The sequence below is a fragment of the Piliocolobus tephrosceles genome, chromosome 3, assembly GCF_002776525.5.
Source record: "Piliocolobus tephrosceles isolate RC106 chromosome 3, ASM277652v3, whole genome shotgun sequence".
In the NCBI taxonomy this organism is placed as follows: Eukaryota; Metazoa; Chordata; class Mammalia; order Primates; family Cercopithecidae; genus Piliocolobus; species Piliocolobus tephrosceles.
In genome coordinates this window covers 42,246,910-42,262,503 of record NC_045436.1, presented here as the reverse complement: position 1 = coordinate 42,262,503, position 15,594 = coordinate 42,246,910, and the positions used below count along the sequence as shown (strand labels likewise).

Below are 15,594 nucleotides of genomic sequence, written 5' to 3'. Positions count from 1 at the left end.
GCCTAGAGTCCTAGTTACTTGGGAGGTTGAGGCAGGAGGATCACTTGAGCCTCGGAGTTCAAGGCTGCAATGAGCTATGATCACATCACTGCACTCCAGCCTGGGCAACAGAGCAAGACCCTGTCTCAAAAAACAAAAAAAGAAAAAAGAAAATTTACAATGAAAAAACACTTTATAAAAATTTAAACAACATTTTTAAAAGGAAAATACTCCAACGTCATCTTACCTCACCTCAACTCAATGGCATTTTTTTTTTTTAGAGAATTTGCCTTTATAACATTTCAAAAGTTCAAATAATCTACTTTTACAGATTATTTTATGACACTCTCAAAAGATGAATCAGCAAATGGAACTAATGATTTTAATAACTCAAAATTAAAAGTCACAAGTTGAAACAAAAAATATGTGACAATTTTTTTGTGTGTGAGACAAGATCTCACGCTGTCACCCAGGCTGGAGTACAAAAGTGTGATCCTGGCTCACTGCAACCTCCACCTACCAGGCTCAAGCAATTCTCCTACCTCCACTTCCTGAGTAGCTGGGATTACAGGTGCATGCCACCACGCCCGGCTAATTTTTGTATTTTTTATAGGGACAGGGTTTTGCCATGTTGCCCAGGCTGGTCTCAAACTCCTGAGCTCATGCGATCTGCCCACCTTGGCCTCCCAAAGTGCTGGTATTACAGGCGTGAGCCACTGCGCCCGGCCAGACAATTTATTTCTAATGTAATACAAACTACGTGAATATATATTGTCAAAACTTCAAGCAATATGGTAAAAAGTCCACCTTCACAGTACTTGTCCTCTCATTTCTTCACTGTTAATAGTTTAATGTGTATCCTTCCGTACCTTTTTTTAATATTTGTGTATAACACTCTATTTGTATGTTACTGAAACATTCTGTACCATTTGTGAGTCGGTTGTATTCATCATGCCTATTTATTTCTCAAAAGATACTTCAGTGTATCTTTATTAAAAATGAGAATATTCTCTTAATCACAGCAATCAAATTCAGTATTATCTAACCTACAGTTCATATTCTGTATTTGTCAACTGAATCAAAAATCAATAACGCAGGCAGGGCACAGTGGCTCATGCCTGTAATCCAAGCACTTTAGGAGGCTAAGGCAGAAGGATCTCTTGAGTCCAGGAGTTCAAGACCAGCATGGGCAACACAGCAAGACCCTGTCTCTATAAAAACTTTAAAAAATTAACCAGACATGGTGGTGCACACCTGTGGTTGCAGCTCCTCAGGAGGCTGAAGTAAGAGGATCACTTGAGCTTGGGAGGTCAAGACTGCAGTGAGCTATGATTGAGCCACTGCACTCCAACCAGGGCAACACAGCAAGATCCCATATCTCTCTCTCTCTCTCTCTCTCTCTCTATATATATATATATATATATACACACACACACATAGTTTTTTTCCCAATACAGTTCATAGTTTCAATTTAGCTGTCCTGTCTCTTTAATCTCCTTTCATCTGAAACAGTTCTTCATCTTTGCTTTGTCTCTCATGTCACTGACATTTTTTAAGAAGGGAGGCCAATTGTTTTACAGAATGGTCCCAACTTGGGTTTGTCTGAGGTTTTCTCACAATTAGATTGCAGGTTGCACATTTTGGATGTGGTACTATATAAGCAATGCATCCTTAAAGCACCGAATCTGGAGGAATCTTGCTGTTGATGTTAGCTTTAATCACCTGGTTAAGATGATGTGTGGTCACATGGGCCTGCCGGGGGAATAGGGGCAAGGGGAAGGAGAGCATTAGGACAAATACCTAATGCATGCGGGGCTTAAAACCTAGATGATGGGTTGACAGGTGCAGCAAATCACCATGGCACATATATACCTATGTAACAAACCTGCACGTTCTGCACATGTATCCCAAAACTTAAAGTAAAATTTAATTTGATTTAATTAAAAAAAAAAAAAAAACAGGCCATGCACAGTGGCTCACGCCTGTAATCCTAGCACTTTGGGAGGCCAAGGCAAGTGGATCACCTGAGGTTGGGAATTCGAGACCAGCCTGGCCAACATGATGAAACTCCTCTCTACTAAAAAAAAATACAAAAAAATCAGCTGGGCATGGTGGCGGGCACGCCTGTAATCCCAGCTACTAGGGAGGCTGAGGCAGGAAAATCACTTGAACTTGGGAGGTGGAGGTTGCAGTGAGCCAAGATCGCGCCACTGCACTCCAGCCAGGGCAACAAGAGTGAAACTCGGTCTCAAAAAAAACAACAACAAAAAAGATGCTGTGTGGCTTCAGCCCTATATACTTATAATCTTCCCTTTTGCAATAATTTGAGAGATACTTTGAAACTATATAAATGCCCTGATCCTCATCAGATTTCCTTCCATTGATTTAGTATCTATTCATGATTCTTGCCTCCCAAAAAGTAATTCTGCCTCATTTTTTTCTATAATATTAACCGGCATTGACTATAAGGACGAGCTGTACTTTTATCCCCATTTATGTATTTATTAATCTGCTTAAGATACATAGAAATTCATGGATTCTTATTCAGTGGGTTTTAACATTAGGACCCTTATTTATTTTGGTGATTAAATTGTCCCAGATTTGGCCAGTGGGAGCATCTTCAAGCATGCTGCTGTGTCCTTTTGCTCCCCTTTCCCCCACCGAATCCCTTTTTGAGCACTTCCTCACTTTCTAATACAAGATGCCCCAGAATCACCTTGAATCTATTCCGCCCCAGTACTAGAATGAGCCATTGCTCCAAGAAGCTATAGTTCCTTCTGGTGAGAAATGGTATTTAAAAACCAAGATCTGGGTTCTAGGTATGCTCACTGCTCCTAAGATTATGCCTTGGCTTTCTCACTTAACAGTAAACCATAAACTTCTTTCCTGTCTATACATGTACCTTAACCATTTTTTTGCATAATACTGCATTAGGTGACTGTTACATCATAATTTATTGAAATACTTTCTTATTAATATAAACATTCAGATAATTTGTTTGCTTTTATTTTTCCAATTACAATATTACAGTGAACATCCTTGTACACACATCACTGCACACATGTATGAGTATTTATCGGGATAGATTCCCAGACACGGAAATGCTAGATCAAGGACTACAAACATCTTTAGTGTTGCTAGAAAATGCCAAATCAAGCTACTAAAATGTTGCACCAACAGTGTATAAATTTTCCCTAAACCTATGAGAAAATAAGATATCAAACAACTTTAATGTGCTAACGTAAGTAGTTAGAAAATGTTATCCCATTGGTTTTAATTTCCCTTTCTCTGATTAATTAATAGACAATTATATTCATGCTTTGTTGTAAAAGTTGCAAATATTCATCTCAGTCTGTCACTTGTCTTTTAACTTTATAGTATCCTTCACCAAAGAGATTTTTTTCAATGGTTTGAAAATGTGGTCACATTAGGCTGGACGCGGTGGCTCACACCTGTAATCCCAGCACTTTGGGAGGCCGAGGCGGGCGGATCACGAGGTCAGGAGATCAAGACCATCCTGGCTAACACAGTGAAACCCGGTCTCTACTAAAAATACAAAAAAATTAGCTGGGCATGGTGGCAGGTACCTGTAGTCCCAGCTACTCGGGAGGCTGAGGCAGGTGAATGGCATGAAACCAGGAGGCGGAGGTTGCAGTGAGCGGAGACTGTGCCACTGCACTCCAGCCTGGGCAACAGAGCAAGACTCCATCTCAATAAATAAATAAATAAATAAATAAATAAATAAATAAATAATAATAAAACAAAAATGTGGTCACATGTGTCAGTGTTTTGTGGCTTCTGGGCCCTACTCTGTGTTTTGCTTTGGAAGGTCTCCATCAAATAGATTTTTTGACATTCAGATGTTTAACTCACCCAGAATTAAATTAAAAGCAGGGATCTAACTTGTTTCCCCAAATGAAGCACACCATTTCCATTTCCTGAATAGTTTATCCCTTCCCCACTGATCTGAAATATCACACCTGTATCATACACTAAATCCATATAAATTCAAAGGTCTGTATCTAGATTCTTTATTGTGCTCCACTGATGTATTTGTCATTCTGCATCAATACATTACTGTTTTTTATTTCTAGGTTATTATACCTAATAAGGCAAGTTTTCTTCGATATTCTTAAACATTTGCTTATTGAGATGAGCATTAAATTCAGCTAATTAGGTGCCAAATGGCAATTTTTATAAAAATGATTTATAAATGTTTCCACCAGTTAAAACAGTAGCACTCACATATATTTTGTCAACACCTTTCTTCATAGTCCTCAACCCATACTGCTGAACTTTGTTTAAAAAAAAAAAAAAGATATTGGCCTCATTCATCCAGACCTACACCTACTCAACCGAACTGTACACCCTTTTTACTTTTACAAAAGCTCCTATAGCACTTCTACTGTAGTCAGGCACTCATTTGCTAAATAAATGAGTCAATAATGAAGTTATTCTTTTGCAAAATGTAGATACCAGCCATTTAATTTCTACTTTGCTTAGGCAAACAATATTAGTGGTCTCCTAAAGAGGAACTAATGAGGGAAGGAGTCCAGTCATGTTACAGCAAGAAATCTCAGCAAGACACAACCTAGCTTTTCTGGTGGGCAATGCAGTAAGGCATCCCTACAGCCTGAAAACTACATATTCTTTAACTCAGTAATTCCTTATTAAGGAATTTATCCTAAGAAAATAATAGAAACAAATCCACAAAGACGTAAGTGCAAAGATGTTTATCTTACTTCTTAAAAGCAGAAAAGTGGAAGCAATCCAAAAATTCTAAACTCCAATAACTACAATACCAAGAAGTTGATTTTTTAAAGTCATGAACAAAATCTATTACATGAAAAGGCTCACAAAGGAAAAGCAAATATATTTACTGAGTTTTTAAACAAAATTAAATTTACACATACATACATTTACTTACATAGAACTAATATTCAACCAGTACATTCTAATTCAGGCAATCTGCTAATTAAGTCCACTGTCTGGTTAGTGCCCTGTGTCCTACCAATCTCTAAACATTTTTACTATCTGCCTGTTACTAACATACAAAGAAAAAGAGTAAAGGAATATATAACAAATATGAAAAGTAGTTACTTACTGGTGAGGGATTCACGGTGATTTTCATTTTTTTCAAACCACTTATCAGTATGTCCTAAAATATTTATATGCTACATCTACGATTAAGTTATTGGTAGAAGCTTAGAAAGATCCTAAAATTCCATCCAGCCCAACTACAAATCATTATAGTATTAGTGAAATTTTTAAGAAAAGGGAAATTGAAGTATTTAAGACCAAAATTTATTTTCACAGTGGAATCTTTCATTCCAGCTTCACCTAAAATCAGTCAGAACTTAGTATTTTTCTACATGAATCTATAACAACTAAAGAGTACTAAGTTGTATCAAAATTAATTCTCCATTAAAAAAAGAACTGGCTTTAACCATGAAGTTTCATTTAAAATAGGCAAAAAAAAAAAAAAAAAGAATAAAACCAGTGTAAGCAGCATGAATTTAAAGGTCACACAACTACAAATCCTCACCCAAATACATATTCACTAACTTATCTGTGTAATATTCTCCTTACAATTATTATTTTCCAATATTTACTATTTAAATAGTCACTTACTGATATGGTTTGACTCCGTGTCCCCACCCAAATCTCATCTCAAATTGTAATCCCCATATGTTGAGGGAGGGGAATTGACTGGATTATGAGAATGGTTTCTTCCATGCTGTTCTCAGGATAGGGAGTGAATTCTCACAAGATTTTACAAGGTTTTGTAAATTTATTTGTAGTTTTATTACAAATAAATACCAAGGTTTTACAAATGGTAGTTTTTCCTACACTCACCCACATGGTCTTGCGCTCTCTCTCTCTGCGTCCCCCGCCCCCCTTCTCACCTGCCTGCTGCCATGTAAGACGTGCCTGCTTCCCCTTCTGCTATGTTTGTAAGTTTCCTGAGGCGTCCTCAACATTCAGAACTGTGAGTCATTTGAATTAAACTCTTTCCTTTATAAATTATCCAGTCTTGGGAGGTTCTTTATAGCAGTGTGAAAACGGACTAATACACTTACCTATGCTGTCTTCTTATCGCTGCACATTCTACTGCCATCCCAAATATAACAGCACTTGCTGGTATAACTTTCCCATACTTTTCACAATTACAACTTTCACCTTTGGTCTAAAAAAAATAACAAAAATTACGTTATCACATGTATTAAAAATTTGTGTGCATAATAAGCTATGAAAACATAAAAAACCTAAAAAGACAGTAAGTAAGGATAAAGTAAGTTAAAGATTTTTTTTCTTCCTTAAAAAATATTTTTGGGTTGGGCACGGTGGCTCACACCTGTAATCCCAGCACTTTGGGAGGCCAAGGCAGGCGGATCACAAGGTCAAGAGATTGAGACCATCCTGACTAACACAGTGAAATCCCATCTCTACTAAAAATACAAAAAATTAGCTGGGCGTGGTGGCACGCACCTGTAGTCCCAGCTACTTGGGAGGCTGAGGCAGGAGAATCACTTGAACCTGGGAGGCAGAGGCTGCAGTGAGCTGTGATCACACCATTGCACTCCAGCCTGGGCAACAGAGCGAGACTCCGCCTCAAAAAACATTTTTTTAAAAGTATTTTTGGCCAGGCCTGGCAGCTCACACCTGCAATTCTAGCACTTTGGAAGGCCAAGGAGAGAGGACCACTTGAGGCCAGGAGTTTGAGACCAGCCTAGGCAACATAGCAAAACCCTGTCTCTACAGAAAAAAAAAATTTTTTTATTAGCCAAGTGTGGTGACATTGGGAGGCTGAGATGGGAGGGTTGAGCCCAGGAGTTCCAGGCTGCAGTAAGCTAAAAAAACGTGCCACTGAGCTCCTACCTGGGCAAGAGAGTGAGACCCCATCTCAAAAAATCAGAATAAGTATTTTCATTGCTATATATGTATGTGTGTATATATATATATATATATTTTTTTTTTTTTCTCACAATACAAATGCAAAGGACACAAGAAAAGAGGGAGGATGGGAAGGGTAAAGACTGTAAGTCTGCATAGAAAAAAAGACTTGGGTATGACTTTGATCAATAAATCAATATCATTACCTACTTAAAAAATAAATTGCTTGGCCAGGAGCAGTGGCTCATACATGCAATCCCAGCACTTTGGGAGACCAAGGCAGGTGGATCACTTGAGGCCAGGAGTTCAAGACCAGCCAGGCCAAATTGGTGAAACCCTGTCGCTACTTCAAAAAAAAAATTGCTCTTTTCAACCTTTAGCAATTTTAAATCCAAATCATTTTCTGTTAATATTGAATTTTTATTACATATTAAAATCCTTTCATTGATAACACATATCATATGAACCAAATCAATGATTTGTGGGCTACAATAGAGGATTTCAATGCAAAATATAATTTGGCAATTATAAGAGTTAGTCCTGTCCAATCCATAGCCTGGGTTCAACAGGTACCTGAAAACAGTACCAAACCAGCTATTACTATACTCCCTTCTGATAATTTGCCAAAATTCTAGGCAGTGAGGTCTGTAAGACTTAAAGTATCTCCATTTTTCAACCCTACTCAAGAATTCCATAGTCAGTCCCTCCATAAAATAATCTCAATTCCTAAGAATTCTTCCCTGGAGTATTTTTGCCTGTATATCTCATTCAGGCACATAATTATACATTGAATCATGTTGTTAGTAAATGTTTTTGGTTTTGTTTGAGATGGAGTTTCGCTCTTGTTGCCCAGGGTGGAGTGCAATGGCACGATCTTGACTGAATGCAACCTCCACCTTCCGGGTTCAAGCGATTTTCCTGCCTCAGCCTCCCAAGTAGCTGGGATTACAGGCATGTGCCACCACACCCAGCTAATTTTGTATTTTGTATTTTTAGTAGAGATGGGGTTTCTCCATGTTGGTAAGGCTGGTCTCGAACTCCCAACCTCGGGTGATCCACCCACCTTGGCCTCCCAAAGTGCTAGGATTACAGGCGTGAGCCACCAGGCCCGGCCAGTAAATGTTTTTTGCATAGATTTCTTCCCAACCACACTGTATGTATACCTTGGCAAAGGAAAATATATTTCATATTGCTTTGTAAATATACTAAGGATTCAATAAATCTCTGATGAAACAATGAATTCTTAATCAGTTTTAAGTATTTTCATACTGCTTACCTTTGGCTGTAAAAGTAAATGCTCCCATGCATGAATCAAACTCTCCACAATTCCTTCTCCAAATAAACCTGCATCGACAGTTTCTGTTACAACTAGGGACACTCTATAGAATGATTTTTTAAAGATATATGTAAGTAAAATATCATGCTATTATATAAAGATGTCAAAGCTGAGAGGAGAAAGGAAGAGTATATTATAGAAACAGTTCATATGTAAAATGTCCTAATACTTTTAAGATCTACTACTGAATCTTGAGGAACTTTACTCAAATGCTACTTAAGCTCCTTTGTCCTCCACTGGCTCCTTCTTCTTGGTTTGGAAGATGGAGGGCGGGGGGAGGTGGGGAATGACAACCTTCGCTTGGTCTTGTTCCCTCTCCAGGTTATTTTTTCATTGCCTACATCTTTAAGAGTGGTTCATATCCTTTACGTTTACCAGTCTCTTCTTTAATGCCAAGTAAGAAGACTTCCATCTCCAACAGTCTATGAAGATATTATCTACCGGCCGGGCACGGTGGCTCAAGCCTGTAATCCCAGCACTTTGGGAGGCCGAGACGGGCGGATCACGAGGTCAGGAGATCAAGACCATCCTGGCTAACATGGTGAAACCCCCTCTCTACTAAAAAATACAAAAAAACTAGCCGGGCGAGGTGGCGGGCGCCTGTAGTCCCAGCTACTCGGGAGGCTGAGGCAGGAGAATGGCGTAAACCCGGGAGGCGGAGCTTGTAGTGAGCTGAGATCCGGCCACTGCACTCCAGCCTGGGCAACAGAGCAAGACTCCGTCTCAAAAAAAAAAAAAAAGAAAAAGAAAAGAAAATATTATCTACCATCGATAACTCCCTACTTACCAAAATGAATCTTCTTTCTCAGTTATCATTTTTTTGATCTCCAAATAACACTGATTGCAGGAGAGAGCCCTCCCTCTCAAAATCTGTCTCTACCTTTTATGACACTGCATCACCCATGTTTGCCTCCTACATGTTGATTGTGCCTCTTATCACTTCTTTCACTTTACCCACTGCCTGAGTCTTAGAAAAAGCCTAGTCCACAGAACTCTGCTCTTCTGTCCGTGCTTTCTTTCTAGAAAATTTTACTCAAAGACATATGAAAATATTTTCTCCCTTCTCTGAACTCCTTCAGCATTTATTGCCAGTATCACACATTTATGTAGCTAGAAGATAAGAAAAGTTTCATGAATATTCTTTATCTTTCTATCTAGATTGTAAGTGCCTCGAGGGTAAGAATGACTTTGGTATCCTCCACAGTGCCTAGACCCAACATCTTATATACGGAAAACATCCAGTATTTATGATTGCATACACTTAGAATGTGAAAGGTGTTTCAAATCATCTAGTCCAATACCTTGAGGTCTAGACATTTGCTTAAGGTCAAAATAAATTAATAATAGTCTAATCTGGAATCCATAGCTCCTGGTTCAAAACCAATAGATCTTTCTACAACATTATCTGTGAGAAAAATGATTAAGGTAACTGATTCATGCTGACTCATGTCCCTCTCAAAATTCATGTTGAAGCCCTTAACCCCGAAACTGACTCTATCGAAGAAGGAACGGCTGTGTAAAGACATAACAAGAAAGCAGCATCTGCAATTCAGGAAGAGAATCCTCACAAGAAACCAAACTAGCCAGCACCTTGATGATGATCTTCCAGTCTCCAGAACTGTGAGAAAATAAATGCCTATTGTTAAAGCTACCCAGTCTGTGGTACTTCATTATGGCAGCCCAAGTGGAACAAGACAATTGAGGAAAATGTTTTTTACTATAAAATGGGTATGACATTTGCCTTAATCTAACAGGAATTTTTTCATGAGAATAAATGTAGAGACCATTGAAAACTGTAGGTACTATGTTAACATAAATACTATTATATATACATGGAAGAAGACTTTTTAAAGTCATAGTTCATATAAGGCACAAAAATATCTTCTTTCAATACAAACTGAATTGAAGTAAGATTGGAAGATAAACCCAGAAGAGATAGGCAAAGTAAGTGCTACATAAAGAAAACTTTGTCTCTAAAGTGACTAGTGTGGAACCAGATCATTTTCAAATTCCTTCTAGCTCTAAAATTCCATCGCCCTTGTGATATGGATCACAGTGCGAAAACATACTAAAAAGCCAAGACTTATATTACTTATATTCAAATCATTTAAAGGACCCATGCTAAAATATACTGACAGCTGACATTTCCAAAGCTTTCATTTTAAACAAATATATTAACACAAAATGTGATAAGTCCATTGAATCTGAACTGCTTATGTTTTCTTTTTAAGTACAACTTTTAAGTAGTTATTGACCACACAGGATTATCCATTTTTACAAAGGAGAACACTGAAATTAACAAAGGTAAAGTAACTTGCTAAGATCAAGTTTATTTGACCCCTTGCCACAAATTTTTCTCAAGATCTTTAAATATTTTTAATAAAGAATATAATTTTATTTAAATATGTCTTATAGTAAACTATCCTATCCTATATCCGTATCTTTACAAAATAAGGGTTTTGTAGCATTTTGTTTGGACTAAAAGCTAGAAATATATCTTAGTTTTTTAAAAATAGAGAAGTATAAACACTAAAATTAGTTTACATGATAATACCTTTCGGGAATATGTTTTGGAATCTCTATGTCAAGTGACTTCATATGTAAGAGTTTGATCCCTGCTTCCATCCTGTTTGCTGCCACGACATCACAGGCAAGTTCATACATGGTCTTGGATAACTCACAGGCATACACGGAATGTGCTCCAGCTTTTTTAGCAAACATGCTACAAGGGAAAAAAGTGCTCCATCAAGAAAAGACAATCTACTGTATTTTTCTCAAATTTTAAGGAAATGATGATGCTAAAATGTGGGGTTTTTCCTTTTATTCTTTAACACAATCATTACTCATTCTGCATTAAAAAATAAACTAATATTCTTGTCTAGAAACAAATCATACAATAAAACATGGGATCTACTCTACTAAGACACAACTGGCATTATATCTTTAATGAATACTAACGGACTTTAACTTCGACAACTAGATTCCACCAGAATGTTAACATAAAAAAGACTCTTAAATTCATTATTCAAAATGTCAATAATCCCAAATTTTTCTTAGCAGTTATGTCCAGTTCTCGATAAAAGTTATAGTAAAAAACATAATAGTTACATAAATAACACTAATAAGATTATAATACTTTTAAATTCCAATGTTAAATTTTCTATATCTGCCAAAATCTTCAATTTACATTAGAATACATGTATATATCATTAAAATGCAATTACTACCAACCTTAGTATTCCAGTTCCTGCTCCAATGTCCAAAACACTTCTGGACCCCAAACAAACTGCCTTCTGGATTGCTGCATTATAAATCGTATTCCTCTTGGTGTCATTAAGCATGATAAAGTGCCAGCGTTCCACCAACCAGTTTGCAACACGATAAAAATTCTCCTTTGCATCACTGAAATCAGGGTTTAGCTTCACTGCTTTATGAAAATACCCAGCTGCTTCATCCCTAAAGCCCATTCTAGAGTAAAAAAATGACAAAGACAAAATATATTCAACTATATGCTATCATACTGCAGTACCTTTGTTTATGCCATTCACCTGGCCTGGGAATCCGATGCCAGCACCCCATATCCTGCCAATCCAAGTGCTACCTCTTTTGGGAATTTGTCTGTGAGGACTTCAAGCCTCAGTATTTCTTTATTTTCTGAACCACTACATTTACATATTCCAGGAGACAAAAAAGTACCTGACTACGAATTACTATTATACTAATGTATAGCAGAAGATGTCACAGTCATCCTCCATTTAGCCAACCCCATTCCCTCTGTACAACACACTAATGCCTATGGCTTAGTAGGCTCCTCTCTGGGGGGGCCTGCATGCCTTTTCTCTCAGCAACTGAGTTCAAGAGTCAGTTGTATTTGCTGCCAGATCAGTTTATGTCAGTTGTACTTGTTACTATAATTACATATTTTAATTAAATATTATACTAAGTAAATAAATATGACCGCATAAAGGGAATCATTGTGCCTAAGGACACTAAGCTAAACAAATGCTCTGAAAGAAAATCAGAGGCAAGTCACTCAAAATTAAGTACTATTTAATTATAGGTGAGCAAATAAAAAATAAAACACAGGAGAAAAAAACCTATCCAACCCTCTAGAACAGTGCTTCTCAAACTGTAATGAAAAACCTCTCCTCCCTTTTTTTCTTAATTTTTTATTTTTAAGAGTAGTCAAGTGCAATACTGAGAAGGAGGGAATCCTCCCTTTCTTAAACATCTAATTGTTTGCAGATCAATTAGATTCATATGGAGCTCGATTCATATGGAGCTCACACATCAGATTTCAGCAGCACCCAAACTGATCTATATACTCTCTTCTGCATTAGTTTCCTGATCATATGCTTGGATTTATAGCAATGTTAAATTGCTATACCCATTTCCAAACACTTACTCTCAATTTCTATACTTACCTGCCATTAACCACTAATCTGTGGGTGAGCACCAATGTGTGGACCACACATTGAACAGAACTGAGCTAGTAGAGCCCTTTTCATTCATAGTTCTTCATAAGTATCTTTAAGCATTCTGTCAAGTTTAGAGAAACTTTTTTTTTTCCTTTTTTTGAGACATAGGTTTGCTCTTGTTGCCCAGGCTGGAGTGCAGTGGCGCAATCTTGGCTCACTGCAACCTCCGCCTCCTGGGTTCAAGCAATTCTCTTGTCTCAGCCGCCTGAGTAGCTGGGATTACAGGAATGCACCATCAAGCCCAGTTAATTCTGTATTTTCAGTAGAGATGGGGTGTCTCCATGTTGGTCAGGCTGGTCACAAACTCCCAACCTCAGGTGATTCGCCCGCCTCGGGCTCCCAAAGTGCTGAGACTACAGGCATGAGCCACTGCACCTGGCTAGAGAAACTTAATCATACTATTCATTCTAGGTATGGGTTAAGCAAAAAAGACATTCTAGAAGTCCAAACAGGGAACTGCACTCTAACAAAAAGCAATGGCCCTATGTCCAATAAGAGGCACTCATGGTTTAGGTGAAAATTTAAATGTTTTCAGTTAACATATGTTATTTTAAGTTATCTTGAAGGTAGAACTATCTTGATCTTATTTGCAACTACCACTGTACATAGTACAGTACCATGTACATTGTATGTAATTATTATTTGTTGTGAGACTAACTCAGCAATGGGTATTAAACACACCCCTAATAATTTCCTGGGTTTGTACTTCCCTTAGGTTTGATATTTAATACATCACCAGTTTCCTTAAACTGAAATTCTAATCTAAAAAATATATAATCTACTCCATTAAAGCATATCTCATTGAAAGACCCAACATGTGTATCCATAATATCAGAGAAGTATAAGAATGCCAGGAGGGGGCGCCCAAGATGGCCGAATAGGAACAGCTCCAGCCTCCAGCTCTCAGCATGAGCGACACAGAAGACGGGTGATTTCTGCATTTTCAACTGAGCTTTGAAGAGAGCAGTGGTTCTCCCAGCACAGAGGTTGAGATCTGAGAATGGACAGACTGCCTATTCAAGTGGGTCCCTGACCCCTGAGTAGCCTAACTGGGAGACATCCCCCACTAGGTGCAGACCAACATCTCACACCTCACATGGCTGGGTACCGCTCTGAGACGAAGCTTCCAGAGCAAGAATCAGACAGCAACACTTGCTGTTCAGCAATATTCTATCTTCTGCAGCCTCCGCTGCTGATACCCAGGCAAACAGGGTCTGGAATGGACCTCAAGCAAACTCCAACAGACCTACAGCTGAGGGTCCTGACTGTTAGAAGGAAAACTAACAAACAGAAAGGATACCTACACCAAAACCCCATCAGTACGTCACCATCATCAAAGACCAAAGGCAGAGAAAACCACAAAGATGGGGAAAAAGCAGGGCAGAAAAACTGGAAATTCAAAAAATCAGAGCGCATCTCCCCCTCCAAAGAAACGCAGCTCATCGCCAGCATCGGAACAAAGCTGGACAGAAAATGACTTTGACAAGTTGAGAGAAGGCGGCTTCAGTAGATCAAACTTCTCAGAGCTATAGGAGGAACGACGTACCCAGCACAAAGAAACTAAAAACCTTGAAAAAAGAATGGATGAATGGATAATTAGAATAATCAATGCAGAGAAGGCCATAAAAGGACTGACAGAGATGAAAACCATAACACGAGAACTACGTGACAAATATACAAGCTTCAGTAACCGACTCAATCAACTGGAAGAAAGATTATCAGTGACTGAAGATCAAATGAACGAAATGAAGTGAGAAGAGAAGTGTAGAGAAAAAAAGAGTAAAAAGAAATGAACAGAGCCTCCAAGAAATATGGGATTATGTGAAAAGACCAAATCTATGTCTGATTGGTGTGCCTGAAAGTGACGGGGAAAATGGAACCAAGTTGGAAAACACTCTTCAGGATATCATCCAGGAGAACTTCCCCAACCTAGTAAGGCAGGCCAACATTCAAATTCAGGAAATACAGAGAATGCCACAAAGACACTCCTCGAGAAGAGCAACTCCAAGACACCTAATTGTCAGATTCACCAAAGTTGAAATGAAGGAAAAAAATGTTAAGGGCAGCCGGAGAGAAAGGTCGGGTTACCCACAAAGGGAAGCCCATCAGACTAACAGCAGATCTCTTGGCAGAAACTCTATAAGCCAGAAGAGAGTGGGGGCCAATATTCAACATTCTTAAAGAAAAGAATTTTCAAACCAGAATTTCATATCCAGCCAAACTAAGTTTCATCAGTGAAGGAGAAATAAAATCCCTTACAGACAAGTAAATGCTTAGAGATTTTGTCACCACGAGGCCTGCCCTACAAGAGATCCTGAAGGAAGCACCAAACATGGAAAGGAACACCCGGTACCAGCCATTGCAAAAACATGCCAAAATGTAAAGACCATCGAGGCTAGGAAGAAACTGCATCAACTAACAAGCAAAAAAACCAGCTAATATCATAATGACAGGATCAAGTTCACACATAACAATATTAACCTTAAATGTAAGTGGATTAAATGGTCCAATTAAAAGACACAGACTGGCAAACTGGATAAAGAGTCAAGACCCATCACTTTGCTGTATTCAGGAGACCCATCTCACATGCAGACACACACACAGGCTCAAAATAAAGGGATGGAGGAAGATCTACCAAGCAAATGGAAAACAAAAAAAGGAGGGGTTGCAATCCTAACCTCTGATAAAACAGACTTTAAACCATCAAAGATCAAAAGAGACAAAGAAGGCCATTACATAATGGTAAAGGGATCCATTCATCAGGAAGAGCTAACTATCCTAAATATATATGCACCCAATACAGGAGCACCCAGATTCATAAAGCAAGTCCTTAGAGACTTACAAAGAGACTTAGACTCCCATACAATAATAATGGGAGACTTTAACACCCCACTGTCAACATTAGAC

The 15,594-nt window shown here is 38.3% G+C and overlaps 1 protein-coding gene across 2 annotated transcripts in view; it reads right to left on the bottom strand.

Annotated features, from left to right (window-relative positions):
* PRMT9 (protein arginine methyltransferase 9) overlaps positions 1-15,594 on the bottom strand; it is a 47,528-nt gene that overhangs the window by 19,385 nt on the left and 12,549 nt on the right. The window contains exons 3-6 of one of the 2 annotated variants that reach the window (XM_023227328.1): positions 11,441-11,677; positions 10,764-10,931; positions 8,150-8,252; positions 6,060-6,166 (exon numbers count right to left, since the gene is read on the bottom strand). In XM_023227328.1, coding sequence (XP_023083096.1) covers positions 6,060-6,166; positions 8,150-8,252; positions 10,764-10,931; positions 11,441-11,677 — 615 coding nt within the window. Of the gene's footprint in view, positions 1-6,059; positions 6,167-8,149; positions 8,253-10,763; positions 10,932-11,440; positions 11,678-15,594 lie in introns of those variants that run through there. The other variant, XM_023227337.1, reaches the window with a different exon arrangement.